The sequence below is a fragment of the Sturnira hondurensis genome, unplaced genomic scaffold, assembly GCF_014824575.4.
Source record: "Sturnira hondurensis isolate 20B ecotype Veracruz unplaced genomic scaffold, ASM1482457v3 Scaffold0013019, whole genome shotgun sequence".
Taxonomy (NCBI): Eukaryota; Metazoa; Chordata; class Mammalia; order Chiroptera; family Phyllostomidae; genus Sturnira; species Sturnira hondurensis.
This window is the reverse complement of record NW_028085650.1, coordinates 93163-119874: the sequence shown is the minus strand read 5'-3', so window position 1 is coordinate 119874 and position 26712 is coordinate 93163. Positions and strand designations below refer to the sequence as shown.

The window sequence follows — 26712 nt, the reverse complement described above, 5'->3', positions numbered from 1 at the left end:
TGTGCTTGTTGTCCCTAGTCTGAATCCATTCTTTCCAGCGGACAAGAACCCAGGAGGGGAATCCCCCAACTACCCTAACTTGGGTCTTCCTGGTAACAGGACTGAGGGCCTTTTGGGCCAATAATTCTTACTCCTGGGGGACTTTTCTGCATTGCAGGTGCTTATTAGCATGCATTACCTCTACTCACTGCTGGTCAGTAACATCCTCCCTCACCTTGCCCTCATGTCAATCTGAAATGTCCCCCTGGGGACAAAATCACTTGTGCTTGAGAACCACTGACCTTGACTGTTTGTGGAACCTGAATGATCTGGCTTTGGTATGCAGTATTTTTATCATCACTCAGTTTAAGTTATTTCTAACTCCAATTGTGATTTGTTTGGGGGGTTATTTAGAAGTGTACTTTATAACATCAAGATAAAAGGAGTTTCTAGTTACTGTCTATACCTCATTTCTAGATTATTAGCAATGAGAGCAAGTAATATACCTTATATAATTTCATTCAATGGACATTTGTTGGAACTCGCTGTATAGCACAATATGGTTAATTTTTTTAATTTGTGTTATTTTACTTTTGCTCTTTCCAGTCCAAAGCTGTAACTATGGGCATTTAGACTTATGCAAATGACACTTACAAAGAAAAAAGGAACCAAATACCAAGACACCCAAGTGAGATGCTTGGCGGAGACAAACCACAGTCAGGGGTGTTGGCAGGGTTAGGGCTGGGAGCCAGGGGTCAGGGGCTGGGTGGCTCCTCACAGGCTCCTAGCTGACAGTCAGCTTCATTCCACCCCAAGACCCAGAGTCCAGTCAGACAAGGAGCACCGATCCTGCCAGCAGGGGCCAAACACCTCACAGCTCTGATCCCAGGAGCTCCGCTGGCAGGAGGAGGATGCAACAGCAGCCAAGACTGCAGACCCTCAGGCCCTGCCTGTGGCCCTCAGCCCTACAGGGCCGGGAATAAGAGCCAGAAGTCAGGCATGGAGTGTCCGCTGCTACCAGTCCCCCTGCCCCCCACCACCTCCCTGTCTCAGGCCCTCTGACTGTGTTTTCGAAGGGAGCACATTTCTCCGTCCTGATCCAGGCCTGTGCAATCATGAGGAGGGTCCAGCTGGAGTGCCCAGCAGCCCCAGGTGAGACCCCGACATCCATCCATCACCTTGGGGGCACAGCTGGGTTTACTGCTCGGGATCATTTAGATGGGACAGTAGTGTCCAGACGTGCCTTCACATTTCCGTCACTGGGAAGAAGGGCACAAACTCCTGCTGTTCTCTGTCTGTGTCCTGGCATCTCTGTCTTGGGATCGCAGGACACAAACAGTGGCTTCCTCCAGAGAGGGGAGGGCTCCCCAACTGTAACAAGCCCAGCAGTAGTGGCCTCGCAGTTCAAAAGAGACTGACTTCTGCTCTCCCACCTCCAGGACTGTGGGACTGGATGAGTGTTATTGTGATGCTGGAAGTGCAGGAGCCCCTCGCTGCCAGGAGGACAAAACACAGGCCCGGGATGACAGAGCAGAAAGACAGGTGAAGCTGTGTGCCTGGTGCTGCTGCTGGGCTGCCTGGCAGCTGGGCCTCTGGGCCTGGCCTGTGTGAGGGAGCCACAGGCCAGTCGTGCTCTTGAGCCATCTTGCTGACATTTCCACGCATGTGGCTGAAGGTGTTTCTGCCTCACAGATTTGAGACCGTGCAGGTAAAACACACAGCACACGCTGCTCAGTAACAAGCCAAGACCCTGAGAACTTGGCTGGTCTGGCTGCTGTCTGGACAAGCACTGACCACAGGGAGGCCTGAGCATCATGGCAGCTGGACCGTCACAGGAAGGATGCCCATGCCCATCCCCAACGCCACTGTGATGGGAATTTGTGGTTGGAATCAGAGCCCCTCTTCTGACCCCAGAGCAGCTCCATTCAGACTTTGTCGTGGACTCTGCCTGCTGCCCTTGTCTCTCCGTTCGAGTCACTGCCCAGGCCAGAGTTGCCTGCCCTTGCCCTTGGACACAGGGTTAGTGGCCATATCCCAGTGAGGCCCAGGGAGTTCTAACGAGCCACCTGGCTGAGGACCATGGGCCTGGATGACACTGTGGCCCAACACAGTGACACACAAGCCACCAGCAAACACAGTTCATGTGACATGCACTGGATTCTGCTGGGCATGGTCAGGCTGGAGATGGGAGGGTGTCTGTTGCTGTCAGTGAGTGTGAGTCCAGCTGTCACTGTGGAACTTGACTTGTCACCTTGGAGGCCATCACCTTGAACCCTCGGGCTGTACACAGGCCTGCTCTGCAGACAGACACGCGGTGCTCCACCCTGGGGATCAGAGGCAGGTTGGGCTGGTCCACCCAGTGCCACCCAGAGAGCAGATGAGGAGCCCCTGAGGCACCCACCTAGAAGGAGCATCCTCTCCATTAAACAACCAGCTTCTGGGTCGGGTCCTGTGAGGCATTCAAAGCAAGGCTGACAGGCAGCTCAGCTCCTGCCTCGGTCCCCCTGCTCCACAAAGAGGCTTGGTGATTTCAGACCATCCCTTCCCAGAACTGACCTGAGGAGACTTTACCTGGACTGGGATCTGATCCATATATTCCCAGTCCCAGCACCAGATAGTGGGTTCTGGGACCCCTTCAGTTATGTGTTCCACTCTCATGGTGGCAGGTGATGCTGGGAGTGTTTTCTATTTTCAGTAGAGAATGTGGTCTAATTTTGCAAGAGGCCATTTCATCCTGCTACGTACAGGGCAGTCTTGTGAGCACATTTCTGATGTACTCTGGTGATTCCTTAGGGCTTACTGTGCTCAGGGCTCAGGGTCAGCCTGTGGGCACCAGCAGGCCCCTGTCTGAGGCAGGTGCCCCTTCTGACTGGTTGGCGCATATTCTAATTAAGACTCTGTTCTGATTGGCTAGTGTCTGCTCTGATTGGCCGGTGTCTGTTTTGACTGGCCAGTGTCTGTGCCCACCAGCTGGGACAAATATACATGGACCCCACCCCACCCAGTGGCCCCTCCTGCCCCCTCCCCGTTTGTCCGGCCCTGAAATGAACACAGCGAAGATTCCCGTGTGCTGGCTGATGGTGAGCGTGCTGTGCTGAGGTATCGTGGTGTGAGCCGTGGTTGCCTTGTGGGTGTTCTCGTCGGCAGCTGTGTCCATTGCTGTGAAGTGCATCCTGGTGGCGCCTGAAGGGAAACGTGGAGAGGAGTTGATATCCCAACAGCTGACAACCAGCGTGGCTGCAAAATTAGCACAGCAGTGTACAGTGCAACGTGCTCCTGTTTCAGTCCCCTCACTGTGCAGACGGTAGTACTGCCTGTGAAGTGACACAGCCGTGTAGTCCACTGCATCACTGCAGCAATTTCATGGTTATTTGTTCACTCATTTGGAAAGATTTAGGGCTTTTTCTGACACTGCTGTAGCTGTGGGAACACTGTCCCCCACTAACATGACTCTATCAGTGACCTGAGGGAAGGGCATGTGACCGTCCCAGGTCTGATCCCCCCACCTGTGCCACTGCTCCCAGACACTCGCCCCTCTTTCCCTGACACTGTCAGAAGTGTCCTGTCTGGACACTGGCCTCACAAGCCAGAGGGGAGAGCTGGGTGGGGGGAGTGAGTCGTGGTTGCTTAAACCAAGACTTTGGAGTTTGGTTCGTGAATGGACCTGAGGTGGCTGTTCCCCTCATGGGGTCATCGGGAGACGGTTGGTGCTGGCTGGTGAGCAGGGGTTTGCTGTGGGGACAAAGCGACTATGATGACAGAAAAGGGAGGAAAAGGAGGAGAAAACAGCAGTGGCTGCCACTGGAATAAAGGACAACAGGAGGGAGACCACAGCAGAAGCCTAACTATCCAGTAAGCCCAGTGACTCTCCATGATGGGACAGGAAATCAGCCCATCAGAATGAGCTTTCATGCAGAATTTTCGGTTTCATTTATTTTCCAGCTGCTGCTGTCTGCTTCGAGCTCAGAGGCTGGCCTGCCATGAAACCTTCACACCCAGCGAGGCCCAGATCTTGTCCACAAGCACACAGCTCAGGTGTGCGCCCAGCCCTGTCCACCTCCACCCTCTTAACCTTCCTGTGCAGCCCCTGGAATGTGAAAGGGGCTAAAAAGTGTGTCATGAATGACTTCACAAGACAAGTGGCTGTCTGAGGTGTTTAGGAAGTGAGGCCACACAGGAGACACTCGCAACAATGCGATCGCTTCTCCCCATCCAGGGATGTCGTCACCTGCAGCCACTGACTTTCCCTTCTTACAACAAACACCCAGGGAGGTTTGCCTTCCTTGGCCAGATGCTCAGTTGGTTGGAGCAGCGTCCTTTAACTGAAAGGTTGAGGGTTCCATTCCAGTCAGGGCACGTACCTAGGTTGAGGGTTCGATCCCTGGTAGGCATGTGTATGGGAGGCAACCAATCATTGCATCGTTGTTTCTCTGTCTCTCCCCCTCCCCTCTCTCTAAAAGCAATGACAGAAATGCCCTCGGGGGAGGATAAAGAAAAAGAAAGGAGGTGGGTCAGCGCCTGCGCCAACGATGCTGTAGGAGACCCGGACTTTCTCTTCCTTGTTCGATTTGATCTGAAGACGGCACAGGAACAGAACCTGCAGAGAACAATCCCCATCAGGTCTAACTCCCCTCAGTGGGGCTCCCAGAATGAGATCAGAGCTTGCCCTTGGCCATTCCTATTAGGTTGGAGTCATTCAAAAAACCAGACAGGTGCAGTGAGCTAAGTTACAGGGTTTATTAGTGGGGGAAAGTGGGGCCAACCAAAGGGGATTGGGACTCACTCGGTTGTTCTCAGGGCAGGGTTTTTAAGCACAAAACCCCACAAAGGGTAACTGACTGGGGTGTCAGAGTCTGATCGGCTAGAGCTGGTGGCTGGGTGCTGTTTCTGCTGACCATTGTTCTTCGTACATCTACTCAGCCTCAGGTTAAAGCTTCATCCTGTTACACTGGATATGTCGACCCCAGACCCCAATCTTAGCTGAGCATCTGTTCGTCCTGGGTAGGGTCGGCAGGCAGTTTCCCAGGCAGGCAGTTTCCCGCAGTGCAGTTTCCTGCCTGGTGATTTTCCGTTCCTCCTAGGCCTGCCTAGGTCTGTCAATTCCTGACCGGCAATTTTGGGACTGGGCCTCAGTCATTCTGGGAAGTAGATGGGAGGGATAGTGCTGTCTCTCCTTTGCCTCTTGAGACCAAGCGGGGCATTGGGGAGCATCAGTAGTCCATCTGGTGCCCAGAGAGAGCTTCCAAAAAGGACAACAGGAGAGAGACCACAGCAGAAGCCTAACTGTCCAGTAAGCCCAGTGACTGTCTGTGCCATGCTGACCTGTGGGAGGGGCTTGGGTTTGCTGCATCCTGACCTTCCATTACCAACCACAGCATGTGAGGCATTTGGGGGCCCTTATTAGAAGGCATCACTTGAGAAAATGCTGCAAAACCATAGAGAAATAGGCTAGGGCACAGAGGACAATGCCTGTGGTCCCACCTGAGAGCCACCTCTCAGCCTCGTGTTTCTCCTCTGCTCCCCAGAAAGCAGTGTCCCCACCTCCACCATGGCCTCAAGGATTTTGAAACACCTTCCTTGGGAGAAGAAGACTGAGAGGAGGAGGACGATGACATCCTGTGAGGCCCGAAGGTGGAGTGTGCTGTTTCCTTAACTGCAGGACACTGGAGAGCTTTCCTGGGCCCTGAATGCACTGCACACACTGCACATTCACGTCTGTACCAGAACTAGGCTGGTGTGTGCTATACAGATTCTTCCCAGAAACACCATTTTTGTCTAACAAGGGGGGTTGCTGAAACCGCAACCCAAGGTTGTGGGACCCAGTGTAACTGTGGAAACTGAAGGACCGTGTCAAAGACATGTGGAAGGGAAAGAGCATGCTGAGGAAGTCAGATGGGGCTCCGTACCATTTGTAAAGGAAACTGCAAGTGTGTCCATGTGTGATGAACAGAGAGCTCTAACTTGCTGTGTTAATTGGTGTGCCTTCTGGATTATGGAATCATGGGTGGTTTTATTTTCTGTATTTCCCAAACTCACTTTTTAAAAACAATAACTGCATATTATCAGAAAAAAAAGTTCCCATCAAGTGTGAGAGTCTGCAAAAGAAAATCTTAAAGTGCAACTTTCAAAATGTTACAGTTTTCTCCAGGTGATGAGATTAACAACCTCTTACTGTAAAAAAAATATTTTTTAAAAAAGCTTTCTTTAGTAACTCTTAAGAGGTCTGATATTTGAAGACAGCATCTATGGATAACATACCCTCCAAGGTCAGCTCTCAGAGGCTGGGTCAGGAACTTTTCAGGAAAGTTAGGACTGAGGCCAGACCAGGGGCCAGGTCAGCAACAGACAGGGAAGGGTCTGGGTGTCAAGACAAATCTGCCACATTTCAGAAAGACTTACCTGGCCCCAGCTTGGAAGGCAGTGAGCTGGTCTGTGGTCATGGCTGACCATTCTGGCGAGTAAGCCCCTCAACAGCCCAGCTGTGGTCCCCAAGGCAGCCCACTGCCCCCTTACCCTGGGGGGCAGACAATCAGAACATAAACTAGGTGGGACTGGCCACAGCTGTGGTGGCCACTATAGTCACAGAGTCAAATGTGTGGGGGAAGCAATTGGCCATTGTGTCCTGTCACCTCAGCCACTGATGTCCTTTTTGACCAAGGACTATTGACCTGCCCTATCTGCGTCACTCACAGTGTCATGTGGAGGAGTTGGAAAGCCAGCAGGTGCAGCTGGCGTGGCTTTGGAGGCATACCAGGTGTCATGGGGACAGGATACTGACTCCAGCTGCCTGTCGAGGGCAAGAGACTCAGAATCCAGCAGATGTCAGGCTGCACTCACACCTTGGAGCCTCCACTTCAAAACAAGGATGGTGGCTGCCAGCCACTGGCAGGTAGGAGGAAGGGGTGTGTAAACACCCAGCTCCCTGCACAAGGTGGTCTAAGACCTTGTGAACTATGTGAGCAAGACTGAAACAAGAGGGACTGTGAATGACTTCGCTTTGAGAGCTACACCATTTTCACAACACAGATCAGCTCGGTTGTGAAGGAGGAACTGTACAAGGTCAGGGGTGATAGCATATGGATTTGGGGGACACCTTGGAGTCTGGTAGCTACATCAGGAATGTGGTTTGCCGCTGAAAGGGAGGAAGAGGAAATAGACCTGTCTACTCATCTTTTTAAAAAATATTTTATTTATTTTTAGAGAGGGGGAAAGGAAGGAGAAAGAGTGGGAGAGAAACATCAGTGTATTGTTGCCTCTCATGTGTCCCCTACTGGGGACCTGGCCTGCAACCTAGGCATGTGCTGTGACTGCGAATTGAACTGGTGAACCTTTGTTTCACAGGCCCATGCTCAATCCACTGAACTACACCAGCCAGGGCTTTCTACTCATCTTGAATCACAAAGCCTTCTGGGAAAGCTCCAGGGTCTGTCCTGGCAGGGGGTGGTGGTGACCATCACCTGGCAGACTGTGGGTTCCCCTCCCCACTGTATTTCAGTGTCAGTCACACTGTCAGCATTACACCAGGCTTCTGCTCCTCTCCCATGGCCCATGCTGAAAGCAACAGAATATTGAGTTTATGGTGTTCTCTCTGGGCTGTGGTGGTAGGGGGAGAAACAGGGAAAAGAAACAAAACCCAAGAAGTGCACCATCCTTTAAAAAAGCATAAAAGAAAATAATAGTGGATTTTTATTGTTGGGAGCTGCTCTGCCTGGTTTCAGGAATTGTAACCATTTAAGGCTGAGTGTGCGACCTCTGGGATGCGAGCCAGTGAGGAGACAAGGCTTGTCTCTGGCAGCAGATGCTGTCCCTGCTTCAACCCCCTGCCCCCAGTGCATGGTCAAGGATCTATGATGGGTAAGACTCTTCACAGCGAGGAGCAACCTAAGCCAGAGTCAATCACTTGGGAGGCCATCACAAGTGGACTCGGCAGGGGGGGGGAGGTTGTGACAAAGAGGGAGTGATAGACCCTTACCCCCTGCTCCCTGCTATTCTGACATAGCCCAGTCCCCATGTCCTCTGGGAGAAGCGCTTCCTGGCTCTAATCCACTTAAGCCTGAAAACCTGTGACAGGAAAGATGGTGCAACCTTTTACCAGGTAGCTCAGGATCCAGTGTGATCTCACAAGAGAAAGAATTCTTAACAATCCCTTGAAACCTGCTTTGCTAAGAATGCTTTTAGTTAAATGGTTTTTTATTTTCCCAGTTTTATAGCCTTTTAGTTGACAGACCCTGATTTAGGAGAAGCCTTAATGGTTCTTTCTATACTATCTACTATTTACTGCCTATCCATGATTAATAAGTTGTACCTGAATTCCTGCAAAAAAAAAAAAAGCCTGTCTAGGCAAAGGGTAGGCTGCACTCTCCCCTAGAGTGTCCTGCCCCTTTTCTCCACAGGATTTGGTAGTCCGTGTGAATTTGTCTCGATCATCCATAACTCCATGGGCACTGCTGGTCAGTGCACTTGTCAATTTATTATTGAAATCCATGTAGGTTATGTAGATACTCTTCTTCACAAGCCTGCCACTGGAAGTACAGAAAGGTCCTCACTTCAGGTCATGGGGGTGGGGGTCCCCCTTGGGTGAACCCACTCCAGCAGGAACAAGGTGGGTCATGCTTAGGTCTCCCTCATGCAGGACAGGGTATGATGGGGTCCTCACTAAATGTTTGACATCTCTGTGTATGAAACTCAACTCTGGTTCTAAGAAAAGTGTGGCCTCTGGGAGCTGTTGGCACCCTTCCTTATGCTTATAGAGATGCAGATGATTACCCCGTTCTCACCCTGAGTCTTGCAGGACTCCCACCCATTGGCTCCATGGGAATTTCGTGCTCTTGGGCCATTGTGGACACTATCTGAATGGGTGGCCAGGAACGACCAATATTGTGCATGTCCATTATCCCATCAGAGTTCACTTCACAAACAAAAGCTTAAAGATCAAATAAGTACTAATTTCAAGATGTTGTCATTGATGTACGAAGCCCTGTGTGATCCAGGTACAAGGAAAGTGCATTACAGAAGTTTCTGTGTTGCGGGCTTCATGAATGCCACATGCAGATTGGGTGCATCTGTCACAGGAGAAACTCGGTTCTCCTTGTCAATGCAGTAAGAAATTGCAGACCAGCAAGTGTATTAGCACGCAAGCAGGGTTTATTAGTGATACGTTCTCATGGAAGAGGACAGGTCTTGCTGAGGTGGGAGTGAAAGACAGGACCTTGGGAGGCAAGGGCACCAGGTCTTTTGTCCTGACTCATATAGTTGGTGGGAGGGGGAGGGGAGGTTGTTACATATTGACAGGTAAAAGTGGTGCCGGCTTCCATGGGGGACATGACTACCCAAATGTAGGTAAGTGTGTGGGTCATTAGCCTGAATCCTTATCTTGCTTCAGATCCCATTTCGTCATCTTGCAATACAGATACATGACAGAATTAAAGTTGAGGCAATTACCCAGTTACCTATGGGCTTGTTCTGTCAGCACTAGGGACCCTCTCATAAATCAGATAGTGACCAGAGGCAATTAGCCAAATTTGATTTACAGGTCCTTTCCTTGAGTGTTGTGGGCCTTCTCCCATCTTCTAGGGCTTGGGATGAAGTTTCAAATCCTTTCTTTCCCAGATAGTGAGAATGATACCTAGAATGTCAATGTGTTAACATGGTCTTTCTTCTGATGCTGGATAATCTGGCAATAGAATTGGACCAAGCTCAGAACTGGTGAGTTAGTGGGAGAGACAGGTCTTTCTTGTTCTTCCTGCCTTGGCTCACCATCTATCCTAACACACCAGTGGGGGCACATGCTGTTCCCAGTGTCAGTTCTCAGCAAGGGATAGCCAAGGGTCTTGTTTCACAGCTCACTCTCAGTACCACCTGCCTGTGTTGAAGAGGCTCTGAAGGTGCACAGGGTCAGTGGGAGGGTGGTGACCTAGAGGGAAGTGAATTTCCCACCTCAGACCTTCTTCTTGGGGAATCCGAGTCTATGTGAGGAAAGCAGTGGGGTCTGCTCAAATTCTGAATTTGGCTACAGACTCCTACCCTGTTTTTATTTTCCTTTGTCCACCACTAAAGACCCAGAAGAGACGGGCACTGAAGGCTGTTCAGCAGGACTTGTGATCTCGGCGATCCTCTTGCCAGATTCTTTCTGTGCTGACTCCAGTTTGAATGTTAAACTGAAAGGCTGGAGTTCCCATTTCCGTTGTACAGACTAGTAAGCAGGCAGAGAGAAGTTGAGAACCACGCCTTCCATCACACAGCTGGAGAAGACAGAGCTGAGACTCACACTAAGGACTGATGTGGAAACTGTATGCTGTTCACCAGAAAACGCTGACCCTGAAGGGGCAGCAAGGACAGTGGGGAAGACGAGGTGTACACACTGAGCCCGGCTCACATACATTTCTCCCTGCCATTCACCTCTGAGGCTCCAGAGGTTGTAGGAAACTAGAAGAGCCAAGAGAAGCCAAGGGAGGAGTATAGGAAGCCTATTAGGAGAAAAGGCCTCACTTCCCAGGAGTCCAGGGAATTCCCTTCTCTGATACATCTGTTCCAAGTTCCTCCTTTTCGGCAGAAGCCAAAGTAGAGTGACTAAGGACTTAGGCATTTGCAGGTGTCAAATTTCTGTAGCTGAGTATGAGATCTTTGTGGCTCTTCTGGAACTCTGCTTTCAGTGATGGGGGGAATGAGAAATGCGGGCTTCATATTTGTATGGAGACAACACATTTTAGAAAAGGATATCCAAAAGCCATGAAGGAGATTGGCGCTGGCATCCGCCTATCACTCATGGAACTGTTTGTCCATCTCATCTTTTGTCATAAATATGGAGGATTTGTTTAACCAGTTACTTGTATAGTAACTGCAATCTTGGGGAGAGTAAGAGGCCATAGACTTCCTATGGCTATTGATATGCAAATTAACGCTCATTACTCACTCAGTCCACCTGCAAACATAGGGCTTCTCCCATGAGTGTGTCCTCTGGTGTTTGAAGAGATGTGACTTCCGTGTAAAGCCTCTCCCGCACTCCCTGCAAACATAGGGCTTCTCCCCTGAGTGTGTCCAGTGGTGTGTGGTGAGATGTGACTTCCGTGAAAAGCCTCTCCCACACTCCCCGCAAACATAGGGCTTCTCCCCTGAGTGTGTCCTGTGGTGTGTGGTGAGAAGTGACTTGCATGAAAAGCCCCTCCCGCACTCCCTGCAAACACAGGGCTTCTCCCCTGAGTGTGTCCTCTGATGTGTGATGAGATCTGACTTAAATGTAAAGCCTCGCCCGCACTCCCTGCAAACATAGGGCTTCTCCCCTGAGTGTGTCCTCTGGTGTCTGATGAGAGTTGACTGCTGTGCAAAGCCTCTCCCGCACTCCCTGCAAACATAGGGCTTCTCCCCTGAGTGTGTCCTCTGGTGTGTGATGAGATGTGACTTCTGTGTAAAGCCTCTCCCACACTCACTGCAAACATACGGTTTCTCCCCTGAGTGTGTCCTCTGGTGTGTGATGAGATGTGACTGCTGTGTAAAGCCTCTCCCACACTCCCTGCAGATAAAGGGCTTCTCCCCTGAGTGTGTCCTCTGGCCTCTGATGAGATGTGACCCATCACTGAAGCCTTGCCAATACCCTCCATGCTTGATTGTTAAACTTCTTAATATTCCTGCTTTCACAAAGAACTCGCCTGTGCCCTCTGGACTGTCTTCCTGACCTCTATGGGGCTCTTCCTCCATCATTCTCTCATGCTCATTAGAGATCCTCATTTGTTCTCTGGAAGGTTGGAAAGAGGATCTTGAGATTCTCTTCTCACTGATCCTTTTAAGCAAAGGTTTGGACCGCTGTTTAGCCTCTTGACCTTCAACTTTATCATTCCAGTTGTGTGTATTAGTGTGTTGGTGCTGATTCTGATCCTCTGGGCAGGGTTCCTCTGCTTGGAGGTGTTTTCTTGCAGATGTTCCCTGGAGAATCTGAGAGGGATGATTGAGTTTCACATGTTGGCTGAGGAATTTCTGACTGGAGACGGCCAGAGAGCAGGAGGGACATGGGTGAACCTCTGGTTTTGGTTCCGCTGAAAGAGAAAGGTTTGGTCAGGGCAGATGTTGATGAGAATGCTTGGGTCGTATAATTAGTCTCCTGGTAAGACCTGCCCCATGAATCATTCTTACTGTGGTGACAACGCAAGCTCTTTATCCCTCAAAGTGTCCACTTGCAGTTTATTTACTTTTTTATTTTTTTGCAGTGCCTCTTCTTCAGAAATCTAGAAAGCCCACACCAAGGGTCTTTGCTAATATTGCCCAGACTAGGGGCTTTCAAGGATCACCAGAGGCCATTTCACTCCCTGTGTGGATGGAACTGCAGTGACCTTTTCCATGTATCAGTATCTTCTAAGTCATGTTAAAAAGGAAAACCACAGGCCCCAACTAGGAATTGCTTCTCTCTGGTTTCCAAAACAGTCAAATAAAATGTCCTTCCTGCCCTTGATGGTGTGGCTCAGTGGTCAAGTAGGAGCCTGTGAAGCAAAGAGTTGCAGGTCCAATTCTCAGTCAGGGTGCATGCCTGGGTTGTGGGCCAGGTCTCCAGTAGGGGGTATGAGAGGCAACCATGCATTTATGTTTCTTTCTCCCTCTTCCCCTCTAAAAATAAATAAATAAAATCTTCAAAAGAGTCCTTCCTCATGCCTCACACCAGATATTCATGCTTCATTTCATTGGACATTAGCCCATTTCAAATGCACTGAGAAGTCCTGTTTCAAAATATTTCTCCAACCACATGCCTTACACACCTGACTCCTGTTCCTCTCTGGCCAATCTACCATGCTCTCTCACTTGGAGATGAAGTAATCTCTGAGAGGATTCCCCACTGGAGTTTATTTTCTAAAAATTAACGAAGTATAATCAGCACAGAGAACACACCACTCAACACACTTGCACTCAGGAAAGTCCCAAGTATCTCAACTCGGATCATCGTCACTGCATTTCCGGGTTGCTAAGCATCTATGTGAACTCTATTCTTATCCTCTGTGCTGAGAAGAGACCGGAGTGACCCTCAGCCAATTCGACGCCGCACCTCTTTTTTTCCCTGCTCTAGCTGCTCCCTTGGCCTGGGATCCTTTGCCTGCAGTATTTTTGTAAATGTTGTATCTGGAGAGAGCCCTTCCCAGACCACCTGCCACACTGCACCTTCCCTCACACCGATCTGTAGGCAATGGTCTTGGATTAGTTTCCCCCAAAGCACTAACTGCTCTGTCGTGTTATGCACATGCAAGCACGTGTGCCTGGCTTTCCCTCCTTCACCCGTCAGCTCTTCAAGAGCAGTGATTCTGACCCTCATGTTAATCTGTATATTCAGGTCCCAGGATGCTGTGCACCACAGAGTAGGATCTCATATGAGAATTCACTGAAATAATGAATGAATGTGCCTTGAGTGAATGGTGTGGCTTGGTGGGTTGGGTGTTGTCTCACAAACTAAAAGGTTAGAATTTGATTCCCAGTCCAGTCACATGCCAGGGCCATAGGCCAGTTGGGGTGTGCCATAAACAAGAGATTAATGTGTCCCTTGCAAACTGATTTTTCTTTCTCCTTCCTTTCCACCCTCTGTAAAAATAAATAAAATCTTGTTTAAAAATATTTATGTATTTATTTTCAGAAAAGGAGGAAGGGAAGGAGGGAGGGAGAGGGAGAGAAACATCAGTGTGTGGTTGCCTCTCACATGCCCCCTACTGGGGACCTGGCCCAAAACCCAGGCATGTGCCCTGACTGGGTATCAAACTGGCAACCCTTTGGTTCATAGGCCGGCGCTCCATCCTCTGACCCATACAAGCCAGGGTGAAATCTTTAAAAAACAATGAATTCCTATCAACAAAAAGTTTATTTAGAACTATGGAGGAAAATTAAGAAGAAACAGCTATAAAAGTGTCAGAAAAACTGCCTTGGTGAAAGAACTGGTTAGTGCTCGAAAACTTTCTTTTTCCCTTGCCTCTCAGTCTTTCAGTACTATATGCAGTTGTGTATTTTGCTCATGAAATATTTTAAAAATAAAAAATAAAAAATTTTGCCTAAGAGTCAAAGGCATATGAATGAGTTGTGAATTTCTAAAGCATGTGATTTGAAACTACTTACTTTAGAGTGGATTTTACTCAAGAGTTGAATCATGAATATTTCTATGGAGAATTCTCTCTTTTCTTTCTGTTTTGAAGAACAGTGGTGCCTACCTCTCCTGGCCGTGAGCTCTGCCTTCCACTTGCTGCCCCACGTGCTGCCCAGCTCCTGGCCATACTCGTCCCCGAACCAGACCAGCAGCTCACAGCCTGGCCTGACAACCCGGCAGGTTCGGTAGAAAATCTGCCCATGGTATTGAAAGGCCACCAGGTTCTGCTCTTCATGATCCCGGGCACAATTCACGTACCTGGAATTGAGGCAGATGAAGGGAAAGAAAAGCAGTGATGAGTTCCCACTACCTGTTACATCCATGTCCAGCTCCTTCCTCACTGATTCTTAAGGCCCTCAGGCTCTGGTGTTGCCCACTGCCCCTAATGCTCCCGGGGAACCTTCTGTTCAATGTCTGAGTGTCTGCCAGCACGTCATGTGAATTCTTACCTCCAAGTCCCCCTTGCAGTGTTTATCCTGCCTAATACCATTTCCTAAAACCCAGTTCTAGACTTAACCTCCACCCTGATTGGCCATCATATCCAGTAATATTTTGCTTCTCCAAGTTCAAAATCAAGTTGTCTTACACCACAGAACGTGGTCCTTGATCCAGGGATCTGCTTCTAAACTAGCTCACTAATTATCCAGGACTCAGCCCATGTCTGTTTTCTCTCCAGAGCCTTTCTGCAACGCCCCCTGCACTTTACTCAGGGCACCATTCACTTGGGTACCCAAGGTTACCATAGAAAATTGGAGGTCTTTTTGTCTTAGTACAATAGAACAAGAGTAGTTGATTCATATTCTGTTATCCTTGATAAAAGACAGCCCCTCTCATGAAAGGGGCCCATGACCATTCCTCTGCAGGCCTCAGAGCCCAGCTCTAGTTAGAAGTGAGGCTGGGATGGTTTGCTGCCCTCACAGGTTTAGGCCACCCTTGGTTTGTGCTATCTTGACACTGTGCACTTCTTGGAAATTATAGTGAAATGTTTCTAAAAGCAGTTGTTTTACGTCTGTCTGCAAGAAGTCCTCCATAAGATCATGGGTTGTGCCATCTGTTTAAGTAATGTATCCCTTCATCTAAACTGGAATATAGTTAAGTGCTTAATTAATGTCCATTTGATCAATTAAAGTGTAATCCAGTGTCCCTGGTGAATCTAGGCTCTTCAAGGTCCTTCCCAGCACCCATATTGTTTCTAGCAGAGAACTTTATATTTTGAGGATATATGCTATACTTTCTCCGTAAAAGTCCCCTGAAATGAAAGAACACTGTATGGAGGAAAAGAGAGAGAAAAGGATTAAGGGAGACCACTGAGGGAGGCATGATGAGAGGGACAGATATATGGGCTTGTGGGGGATGAGAGTCCCCTCTGCCACCCAGAGACCTGTTGACCTCACCTCATCCAGTTGGCCCAGGATCTGTCCTTTCCATCCACATACTCATAGCAGTTTCTCCCTTTGGCGATCTGGGTTTCAGAAAAGAAGTTTCAGACCTTTCACTTTTTTTGTGGGGAGGTAATAGTCAGAAGAATTCTTTTACTCCACTGTCGTCAAAGCTCTTTCCGCCTGCATGGAGATTCCACTGCCAGTTGGGACCACATGATATTTTTCTTACCCATCACCTACACATCCAAGTCTACCTGTCCAATCAGAGCAGGAGCTCCACAAGGGAGGAGCCACTCCTTCGTGTCTGTACCACTTTGCTCCCACTTACCTTCTGATCCTTAAACAGGAGCTCTGTGTTCATGTAAAATCCAGTCAGTACACAGAGCTAACCACATCATCCCCTCCATGTCTAGCACATAAGAGGTGAGGTCCCTGCAAGCCTCAGAAGGAATGTGGGAAGCAAGAGGACAGTGGAAGAGGTAAATACTTCTCACCAGCCAGGAGTATCTGCTCTTGGCTGCCTCTTCATCTTCTGTGATGTGTCCTTCATAAGGGCCAAAGTGCAGACCCACTGGCAAATCAGCTGCTTCATTCCACACTCCGAGGCCAGCTTCAGGGATGCTGGATGGCCCGATTCTCAACCCAGGGGGCCGGGTGAGGGCTGAGCGGTGGGGATGCCCCCTCTCCACTGCACTGTCTTTTACAAAAGTAGGGGGCCCATGCACAACACAGCTTTCGATGAAGAAGTTCTGACACTTCTCACAATCTGGAGGCGAGAGCAACAGGGGTTAGGGAAGGTATAGCACATGTTCCTGGACACAAAGAGCTTCAGAGGGAGTCCAGCACTCACATCATTGAGACTCAGTCCTGTACTCCAGGTCACTAGAGGCAGGGAATGATTGGGGACCAAAGGACTAGATGAAATTATTGTAGCATAATACACTGTTGTGGACCACTCTGCCTGGTTTCAGGAACTCTAACTACCCCCTATGGCTAAGGATGAGCGAGTGACCTCCGGAATGCAAGCCACAGGAGACAAAGCTTGCTTGTCTCTGTAGCGAATGCTGTCTTAGTTTCCTCCCTTTCCCCAAAGCACAGCTGGAAGTCAGAGACGGGCAAGACCCCTCAGAGGAGGGGCAACCTAGGCCAGACTCAATCACTTGGGAGGCCATCATGGAAGGACTCCGGGGGCTGCAACAAAAAGTGAGCAATAGACCCTTGCCCCCCAGCTATGTGACGTAGCCCAAGTCCCCATGTCCTCTGGGAGAAGCGCTTCCTGGCTCTAACCCACTTAAGCCTGAATATCTGACGGGGAGAGGTGCAGCTCCTTGTCTTGCCAGAGCGAATCCTGGGGAAAAATCTGGCATCACAAAGAATTCCTCAAAATTCTGTGAATCTTGCTCTGATAAGAGTGCTTTCATTCATGTTAAGGGTCTGAGCAGGAAACCCTGAAGTTTTTTGCCAACTCCTTTCCTGACAGACTCTGACTCAGACTAAGCCCTCAGATTTCTTTGAAATATTATCTACTGTTTGATCCTTGTCACCCTGTATTCCTGTGTATTACAAACCAATAAAAGCCCCCGGAGGAAGGGGCTCGAGGGCCTTCCCTTTTGAGGGATCAACCACCCCTTCTCCCCAAACAGATCATGTCCTGATAGTGTTTACTTTCATCTGTGGCAGACGGGGGTACTTGTGGGAAAAGTTGTCCCCGCAATACACTTCTTAGTGAGGGTCACTTACAAATGTAGTCATCATCCTGGGGCTCGCTGACCTCTTGATACATGTGGCCCTTTCCTTCTTGTGGGCTATACATTTTCACATCCATTTCCTTTCTCCTGAGTTCTAAGTTGGAGAAGAGCAAGTGAGCGAGGTTGGTGGGGTCTGGAGTGTTAGTTCCCATTTTGTCAGATAACACAATCTCCTTCCATCAAATTATTACCTTCCCTTTTGTATACTCTGGTATTTTACTCCATTAACTACTGGTTCAGAAGACTAAGATGCCACACTAACTCCAGATGACTGACTGAATTTTTTAGTTTCTAGATCTTCCCATTACCAGGTTTACTTGACAACCTTTCGTTATTCATAACATAGTCATTGAGTGCACTTTGTGTGTTAGACACTAAGTAAAGGCCTGGGCACACAACACCAGTAAAGTGTGGTTGCTATTATCACAGATGCATTTATTGGACAAGTTGCACGTGTCAATTGTTTTAAATTTAATTTAATGTTTTGAAACAATATATGAGCAAACTACCCTTATCTTCACTTGACACATTAGCATTCAGACGCTCAGAGAATTTATAGGATTTGCCCAAAGTTCCACTGCTAACGTCAATCTCAGCTTAGCCCAGCTTAAACCCAAGCCTATTGAAAGTCCACCTGACATACCTAGGTCATACTTATCAGCCCTTCTGTAGGACTTAGAGGAACTAACGTTTCTAAATTATTTTCTCTTACCCGATTTTCATCTAGTATGCTTTCCAAAGGCACATGCTTCTCCAGGAGGGGACACTGGTTTCTGGGCATGCTCTGAGTCACTTGCAGTCATCAAATTCGCTGTTCCTGACAATTTCTTCAAACTATATTCATTGCTTAATGGCACCATGGATGTCTCCTTCAATATAAGAGTCACATATTAAAGATTAACATGTTTTAATTTTTAAAGTCTTATGGTACATTTTACATGCATGTCTTTAAAACTTCAACCCGTGGACATACCTAGGGAGTATGAATATTAGAGGGTATAGCGCCAATGTGGGTAATGAATCCAAGATTAGAACTCATGTCTGACGGCTCTTTTCTTTAAACTGTCTCTGTAATATTGAGAGTGAAGGATATTCATAGGAGAATAAATGGTTGGCAGAAACATCTAGACAATAAATAAAACGGTGATAAAATTTGCAATACCTTAGGAAGAATATTCGTAGTTAGGTTAGCTGGTTCCCACCAATTCTGTTTGAATAAGGCTGTATCAGTAGCTGGTTGTCTTCAGTTTCATGATCTATAACTTGCTGATTTTCAATGGTCTAGTGAACGTGCAATTACATAATGGTCACCCAAATGTTCTGTGAGTTGTGTAATACATTATGAAAGTGAGATTACAGCCCTGCTATCAATTTACCCCTCAGCTCTCTCCATATTTCAAATCTCACAGAAATTACCTTCAGTGTCCATCGACCATCTTCTAGTTTAATTTGTAATTGTGAAATCATTCATTCAGCAACCATCTGGGGGGCCTCAGGGGCCCTAATCTGGGCCTGTGACCTCTGAGAAGACTCAGGTATGGACCAGCCTCACAAAGAGCTCACAACGCAGTGGTAGGCGGGATGAACAAATGATTGTAAACAGGATGAGCGTGGCCTCATTGGAACTCAGAGAAAGAAGCTGTTATTTCACATTACAAGAAATGGCATTTGAAATCAGTTCCAGATAGATGAGTTTCTGTTGAAGAGTGTGTAACCTTTATGAAGACCTCATGTCATTTGATTATTTGTTGCTTCTCAATCATCAAACCTGCCATTGTTGGGGGGAGATGCTTTGTTTGATTAGAGGGGGAGGCTCTGATCCTGGGGATTTTACATTCTTCTTCATCTGGGACCATTCACTGTACCAACTGCTTACACATCATACATTTTCCTTAGGCAGAGGGTCTTAGTACATCTCTCAATTGAGCAAAACAGAAAAGAACTTTGGTTGAAATCATCAGTCAGATGAATGATGTAATGACATATGGATAAGACAATGTAAACTTTGGAAAACTATGAAAGTTTATTTTTCTAATTTCTAAAAAAAGATTTTGTTTATTTTCTTGAGAGTGGGGAAGGGAAGGAGAAAGAGAGGGAGAGAAACATCGATGTGGGAGAGAATCATCCAATCACTTGCCTCTCACACACACCCCAACTGGGAACCTGGCCCACAACCCAGGCATTTGCCCTGATCAGGAATCAAACCAGTGATCTTTTGCTGTGTAGGATGACACCCAAGTGAGTCATGCTGCCTAGGGTAAAACTATGAGTGTTTTAATGAGTTTGTAAGTGATTTAGAGAAGCAACTATGGGTTAGATTGCACTACCCCTGATACTGTGGTCTTAGACATATAGTCAAACATTTCTGTATCTCTGAAAGCGCACTTTCCTCATCATAAATGGTGACAGAGTACAAACCTCATTGGCTTGCTGTGATGTTTAAGTGAGTTTATTCACATAGAATTCTTGAAGTTTGAAACATTGTGAGAATGAAACAAATGGTAGTTACTATTGTTGCGGTAGTTATTAACTATTAAGATGATGAGCCCTGGCTGGTGTGGCTCGGTGGATTGAGCGCTGGCTTGCAGACTGAAAGGTCACCGGTTCCATTCCTGATCAGGGCACATGCCTGGGTTGTGCAAGAGGCAAGCTATTCATGTTTCTCTCCCTCTCTTTCTCCCTCCATTCCCCTCTCTCTCTAAAAAATGGATAAATAAAATCTTTTCAAAAAGATGATAATGTCGGACATTGTATTGAAGAGACCATGAAAGGAAGGCAGCAGTTCCTAGGATACTTTCTGGATTTTCCTACTCTTACATGCATTTCTATACATGAGGAAAATTTTTTTGTCCACAGGATTTGGGAAACACTCACCTTCTGGTGTTTACTCTGCTCCCTTCTGAAGGCCACCCAAGAAGGTTTCACTGAAAGATGATGAGAAATCAGTGTTTTGGTTGGTAAATGTTCCAAAAATGTGGAGATTCTTATTAGGGACAAAGAATTCTGAATGAGAGTAATCCAAGAACAATCCAAGGATGGATGGAAAATGTCTTCTTAGGTGTCATTAAGGACTGTGCTTCTACTGGGGCCATCAACTAATTTCATTAGAATGAAAAAAATAGACAAAATGTCATCTATGCTTCCTCCTATGTTCATAAAGTGTCTATTATATATATTAAAAAATAAATTCGGGACTTCTGGCCAAGATGGAGGCATAGGTAGACACACTGTGCCTCCTCACACAACCAAATAAGGACAATTTAGAAACAAAATAACAAGCATAAATGGAAGAAAATTGAACCATATGGAAGTCTGACAACCAAGGAGTTAAAATAGACACATTCATCCAGACTGGTAGGAGGGGTGGAGTGGGGCAGCCAGGCCGAGAGGGGCTGGGGCAAAAACAAAACAAAACCAAAAAACAGTGGCACAAGATGTACAAGGGAGCAGCTGCACAAGCCCACCCACATGGGAATCAGCAGCAGAAAGGCCCTGTTTGCTTGGGGGAAGCCGCAGAAGAGACTGAAATCCGACAGACAGCAGAGCAAGCACCATTGTTCCCCCTCAGACCCTGCCCCCACATAGTGTCACAACCTAGTAACTGGGCTGCCCCACCCTGGTAAACACCTGAGGCTCCACCCCTCATACTAACAGGTGCAACAAGATGGGGAGAAAAAATTGCCCAAAGGAAACAACAGATCAAAGCGCCAGAGCAAATACAACTAAGCAACCAAGAGATAGTCAACCTATCAGACGTACAGTCCACAGCACTGGTGATCAGGATGGTCACAGAATTGGTTGAATTTGGTCATGAATTAGATGAAAAAATGAAGGCTACGCTAAGGGAAATGAAGAAAAATCCACAGGGAACCAATAGTGATGGGAAGGAAACTGGGACTCAAATCAATGAAGTGGACCAGAGGAAGGAAGAAACAAGAATTCAAAGAAATGAGGAGAGGCTAAGGAACCTCCAGGACATCTTTAAACATTCCAACATCCAAATTATGGGGATACCAGAAGGGAAAGAGGAACAGCCATGAGTGGAAAACTTATTTGAACAAATAATAAAGGAGAACTTCCCTAGTCTGGCAAAGGAAATAGACTTCCAGGAAATCCAGGAAGCTCAGAGAGTCCCAAAGAAGTTGGATCCAAGGAACACACCAAGGCACATCATAATTACATTAGCCAAGATTAAAATGTAATTTTAATTTTCTCTAGAAGCAGCAAGAGATAAGGGGACAGGTACCTACAAAGGAGATCCCATCAGACTGTCAGCAGATTTCTCAAAAGAGACCTTCCAGGCAAGAAGGGGCTGGAAAGAAGTATTCTAAGTCATGAAATGCAAGGACCTACATCCAAGATTGCTCTAACCAGCAAAGCTTTCATTTAGAATGAAAGGACAGACATAGTGCTTCTCAAATAAGGTCTAGTTCAAGGAGTTCATCATCACCAAGCCCTTATTATATGAAATGTTACAGGGACTTATCTAAGAAAAAAAGATAAATAACATGTAGAGTAAAATGACAGCAAATTCACAATTATCAACAACCACACCTAAAAGAAAAACAAAAGCAAACTAAGCAAACAACTAGAACTGGAACAGAACCACAGAAATGGAGATCACATGGAGGGTTAGCAACAGGGGATTGGGAGGGGGAAAAGGTACAGAGAATAAGGAGCATAGATGGTAGGTAGAAAATAAACAGGGGGAGGCTAAGAATAGTAAGAGAAATGTAGAAGCCAAAGAATTTATGTTTGACATATGGACATGAACTAAAAGGGGGGGGGAATGTGGGTGGGTGGGTGTGCAGAGTGGAGGGGAGTGAAGGAGGGAAATGGGATAACTGTAATAGCATAATCAATAAAATATATTTAAAATTAAAAGAGTAAATTAATTGTCCTCTCCTGACAAAAGTGTAACATAAGTAACTGCACAGAAACTCCACGTCTTCCCCATAACCCTTTCTCCGTCCTGTTGTCTTCATTCAAACTCATCCTCCAGGCTAAGGGCACCACGACCCCCTCGCCTCCTTCTCTGGTGTCCTCCCCCCTGTGCACATACCGGCCATCCACGGCCTTCCTTCATCATCAGACTGGTCAGCATCCACAGTCTGATGACCACAGAAACAGAATTGCAGTCAAAGATCACATCTGACTTCAGCTGTTCCAACCCCAGACCCAGGAAGTGGACTGACTCCACCCACTGAGCACTCGTAAAACTAGACAACGTGGCACCATGGCCGAAAATACCACCGGAAATGACACGGTGACCTACCGCTTCCGACCCTGGCCCTCCCGCAGCTCCGGTAACTACCACGTTGACACTGTCCCCCCTGTGCCTCCCAGCAGGCCATCGGGCAGCCGGGTGTGGGGACACTCCTCACCGGCCAGACCTGTCTTCCTCTCTCGTGACGACAACTATTCCGAATTAGTTATTTCTTATTCACTTGCGTGTTCTCACACATTTGAACACAGGCCTGGGCAGGGCGGGGCCGGATGGAGTGGGGCCGCGCTGCCACAGACCCGCCCGCGGGCGCTGTGGTTCCCGCCCTTCTCTCCGCAGCCGCCTCGGCGCGGGCTCCGCAGGCCACGGCCGCGGGTCTGAGGGGCCCGGTCAGCCAGGCCGGCCTCTGGCAACGCGCTTTTCCCGGGAAGGGCTCGGAGGCGCACCCGGGGTTCTGGAGAGGCCCGCACGGGACGCAGGCGCGGTCCGCGGCAGGCGGAGCGCGGTCTCTCGGGCTGACAGGCTCGGGGTCCCTGAGGACTCGGTCCTGCGTCTTCCGGGCTGAGGACACTTGGAACCCCTCCCCCCGCCCCCAGAGGGTCGACACCCCTGCGGCTGAGGAGACTCGGGGCGTCTCATCGAGGGGCTCCCGGGTCCCCACTACCGAGTCAGCTTCCAGGATGAAGGCCTTTAGCGTCTCTGAGGTTAAGATTTGCTCTTTCCGGGCGAGCTGCACGTAGGTCGCCCCGAGCTGAGGGGAACTGGGGTTCTACGGGTCTAAGCGTCGGGGGTCCTCCGGGTTGGCGCCCGTGGGCCCCTCAGTGCTGAAGGGATTTGGAGCCCCCTCGGGATGAGGGCATCGGGGTCTCTTAGGCTGGACTGTGAAGGTCCCGGCCTAAGGGCTCCACATCGCAGGGCTCCCGCTTACCGGTCAATTTCTGGAGCCCCTGCCACGCTGCCCACGTCAGCGGAGTGTCCCCTCTGAGGTCCTAGGGCTTCCCGCCCTCGGAAGGAATGAGGGCACCCAGGCCAAGGCTCCTGCGTAGATAGCCCTGTGGGCGCGATCCGCCAATCCGTGCTGCGACCCCAGCCCGGCCCGCCAATGGGCGGTCAGAAGTGGCTGAAAAGGCTGGGCAGGCGGGCAGAGCCTTCTGGGTTCCGGGCTGGCCGGCGGAAGACCCGCCCCGTCCCCCGGGGATTGGCTACTCTGGGTCTCCTGAGTGCCTGTCACGCAGCCGGCCAGAAGGACCGAGGCTTGGTGCTTTACGTGGCTCTTTTTCCTGCCACTAGTGAAGGATTCACCCTGCAGGAGCTGGGAGCCCCGAGCTAGGCTGGATCTTAGGGTAGATGTGACCCTCCTGCCGCCTGACAAAGCGTCTATGTCTCACCAGACTGTGTCGGGATCCCCAACTTTCATCTAGGCCGGTCCGTGTCTTCCTTTGTCAAACCCACTTTCATCTAAAGTTGCATAAGCAGTGAGGGCATGGTCAAGACTGCATTGCATTCCGTGGAAACTTAAATCAGTAAATTCTGACAACGCAATTCATAGACACGAAATAAGTCCCAGAAGACTCAAACATTTAAACACAACAAATAAAGTAATAAATATACTGGAAAACACACTGAGAATTTCATGTCTTGAAGAAGTGGCGTTATGAGTAATCGGTATGTTTAAGTAACCAAGGTGGAAAAACATTTCAGAAATGGGAAGACAAGGTAAAAACAAACAAAACTACATAAATTTAGAAATACTGGAAAAACGCACAAGTATTTTGCATAAAGAGAACACGTCAAATTTGAGGATAGGGTCAGTTTATCACGAGATAAAGTGGGAAGAGTGTTTCTGGTCCATACCTAGTTTTGAGCACGTAAATATAACTTGATTTCCATGGACTGGAACTGCGCCAACTAACTGTAATTATTACCATGAAACTGCGTAAACGGAAACCTCACTAAAGAAGAGTTGGGGCCAGTGTGGGTGCTCCACATTGCACCACCCAGGGTCAATTACAAGAAAAATTGTCTGTCACAGGCCCTAACATGAAAATGGTACTGTGTGCTCCCAGAAGAAAGCGACTCCCCAGCAACTCAGCCAGAGAGAAGCCATGCTCACCCTAAACTGAGGATTTTCCACACTGCGCTTTCATTTGAAATGACCCCTCCCAACTTCCTCCTTTCTCCCTGTAAAACAACGTTCCTCTTTTTTTACTTGTGGAGCTTACCTATCTTTTGCTAAAATTTGCTTGTCCTAAATTGCATTTTTTGTTACTATTTCTGAATAAACTCCTTATGTGCTGGTAAAATAACTGCCTGCTATATTTTTAAGGTCAACATAATTTGGTGGCTCATATGGGGATCCAGAGGACTTCTGACATCTCTGAGGCTGATGAGCAAGCTGGTGCCGTGTCCTTGCTCTGAAAGACTTGGGGAATGGTCCTTTGGTGCATACTCTCCGGATCATTTTTAGAATAGCTTTTCAGAAATAATATTCTCAATACCCTCTGACCCAGAAATTCTACTTTTCAAAATTTTTCCCTAGTAGCCCTGGCCTGGTATTTCAGTTGGTTAGAGTGTTCTGCCTATATGCCAAGTTGGTCAGTTCATTCTTCAGTCAGGGCACATACAAGAAGCAATCAATGAATGAGTACATAAGCAGAACAACTCTCTCTCTCTTTCAAATTAATAAATGAAAATTTTAGATAGAGGGGAAGATGGCGTTGGAGTAGGACAAAGGATTTCGCTTCCCTTCATGCGCCGGAGAAAAACCAGGCTGCTCTGCAGAGGAGCACGGCGAATACCCAACAGGAACCCAGCATATGGGACGGCAGGACCCCAGAGAGTATAGCAGACACTGAATGACCAGAGGTTGAGGAGAGGAGATGGACCTCAGATCAGCAAGGTACGAGGGAACAGCACAGAGGCTGCAGGCCCTTCGCCGGGCAGTGCCAGGACCCTGGCAGGGCCGCCCTGATCTCTGAGAGCCAAGGGAAGGCAGCAGCGACAACCCTATGAGAGAACTAGTCACCGGCATCCTCTCTAACCAGCAGGGTGCAGATTGGAAAACACCAGGAGAGATCAGTTTGCCTGTAGTGGCAGAGAGAGGAGTGGGCATTGGGAAGCAAACTGGAGAACTCTGATAACCCGTGGGGTCAGGCTGTGTTTGCCAGTTTGGGGAACTGAGGGGCCCCGGCATTCCCAGTAGCCTGAACCGGCGCTCCCACAGTCTCGGGGGAGCTTCGGGATACTGTCAGTGCCCCTGGAAGAACACCAGTCACCAGCTCCCTCCCTACTCAGCCGGGCGCAGGCTGAGAAGCACCGGGAGGCAGGCTGTAGTTGCTGGCTTGGAGGTCTGGGAGTCCCATGCATTCCCGGTGGCGTGCATTCCCGGTGGCGCTCATTCCCGATAGCGGGGAACTCCAGCCGGGGACTCCAGCGGGCGCTCACACAGCCTCGGGGTGCTGCGCATGACTGACAGGGCCCCTGGGGAAGCGCCAATTGCCAGATCCATCCCTACCCAGCTGGGCTCAGACTGAGAAGCACCGGGAGTCAGGCTGTGGTTGCCAGCTTGGAAGAATTGTGAGTTGCCCAGTGTGTGCAGCCACAGCACTGGGGAAGGTCAAAGCCCAAGCCTGCGAGACCAGGAAAGCCTGGCTGGGAGTGCGAGCCCTCACGCCAGGCCAGAGCTGGGAAGCCTGGGGAAAAACCTGCTCTCAGCAGGGCACGGGAGAGCGGCACCATTCTGGATCTTGGGAGGGCACTGGTGAGACCAGCTAAGTTGACCGAGAGGAGAGAAAGGCCACAGTAATAGCCCCTCAGGCTGCTGCAGCTAGGGAGACCAGAAGAAAAAGTTTGACCAGCTGGAAGTCAACAAGAGAAGTAGGTGGAAGTGGAGAACACCAAAATACCTGCAGGAGACTGCACCACTGAATCTAACAGGCATCTGACCACAGAAGTTCACACCATAAACCCAGGAACCCAGAACAGATCACTTTAAGAAGCTGAAGCCAACAAGAAGAGCAACACAGACAATGGGAAGACAAAGAAACAATCCCCAAATGAAAGAAAAGGAGGAAGTCTCAGAAAGAACGTTAGATGAAATAGAGGCAAGCCAACTATCAGATACTGAATTCAAAGCACTGGTTATCAGGAAATTCAAAGAGCTTACAACGAGCTACCAGAAACTACAGGGGAGCTACAGTGAGCTCTCTGTAAACTACACCAACATGAAAAAGGAAATGGAAACCCTTAGTAAAGGCCAAGAGGAAATGAAGA

General features: G+C 48.6%; 2 protein-coding genes and 1 long non-coding RNA gene across 3 annotated transcripts; all 3 read right to left on the bottom strand.

Moving 5' to 3' along the window:
• Nucleotides 1-10787: 10787 nt before the first annotated feature.
• Nucleotides 10788-14409, bottom strand: LOC118997297 (histone-lysine N-methyltransferase PRDM9-like). Its single transcript, XM_037060893.1, has 2 exons — nucleotides 14151-14409; nucleotides 10788-12008 (listed from the first exon to the last, which is right to left on the bottom strand). The coding sequence occupies exons 1-2, from the start codon at nucleotides 14407-14409 to the stop codon at nucleotides 10888-10890; spliced, it is 1380 nt and encodes a 459-aa protein (XP_036916788.1). The 3' UTR covers nucleotides 10788-10887.
• Nucleotides 14410-15446: 1037 nt separating this feature from the next.
• On the bottom strand, nucleotides 15447-16250 carry LOC118997296 (probable histone-lysine N-methyltransferase PRDM7; the record flags this gene model as incomplete). The annotated part of the gene is made up of 2 exons (XM_037060892.1): nucleotides 15447-15548; nucleotides 15963-16250. Coding segments are annotated over 2 exons (360 nt in total), but the record flags the coding sequence as incomplete, so codon positions are not given.
• A 1041-nt stretch (nucleotides 16251-17291) lies between these two features.
• Nucleotides 17292-20235, bottom strand: LOC118997300 (uncharacterized). The gene is made up of 3 exons (XR_005068644.1): nucleotides 20091-20235; nucleotides 17929-18085; nucleotides 17292-17310 (listed from the first exon to the last, which is right to left on the bottom strand). It is a non-coding gene; the product is annotated as an uncharacterized LOC118997300 (long non-coding RNA).
• Between the last annotated feature and the right edge of the window lie 6477 nt (nucleotides 20236-26712).

Bases quoted from the DNA above. Each gene is read 5' to 3' on its own strand.
- LOC118997297 (XM_037060893.1), bottom strand. From the start codon at position 14,409: ATGGATGTAACAGGTAGTGGGAACTCATCACTGCTTTTCTTTCCCTTC. The intron at 12,009-14,150 runs GTAGGCACCACT...TTTCTCTTTCAG, and splicing joins AGAGCTCACGGCCAGGAGAG to CGGAACCAAAACCAGAGGTT.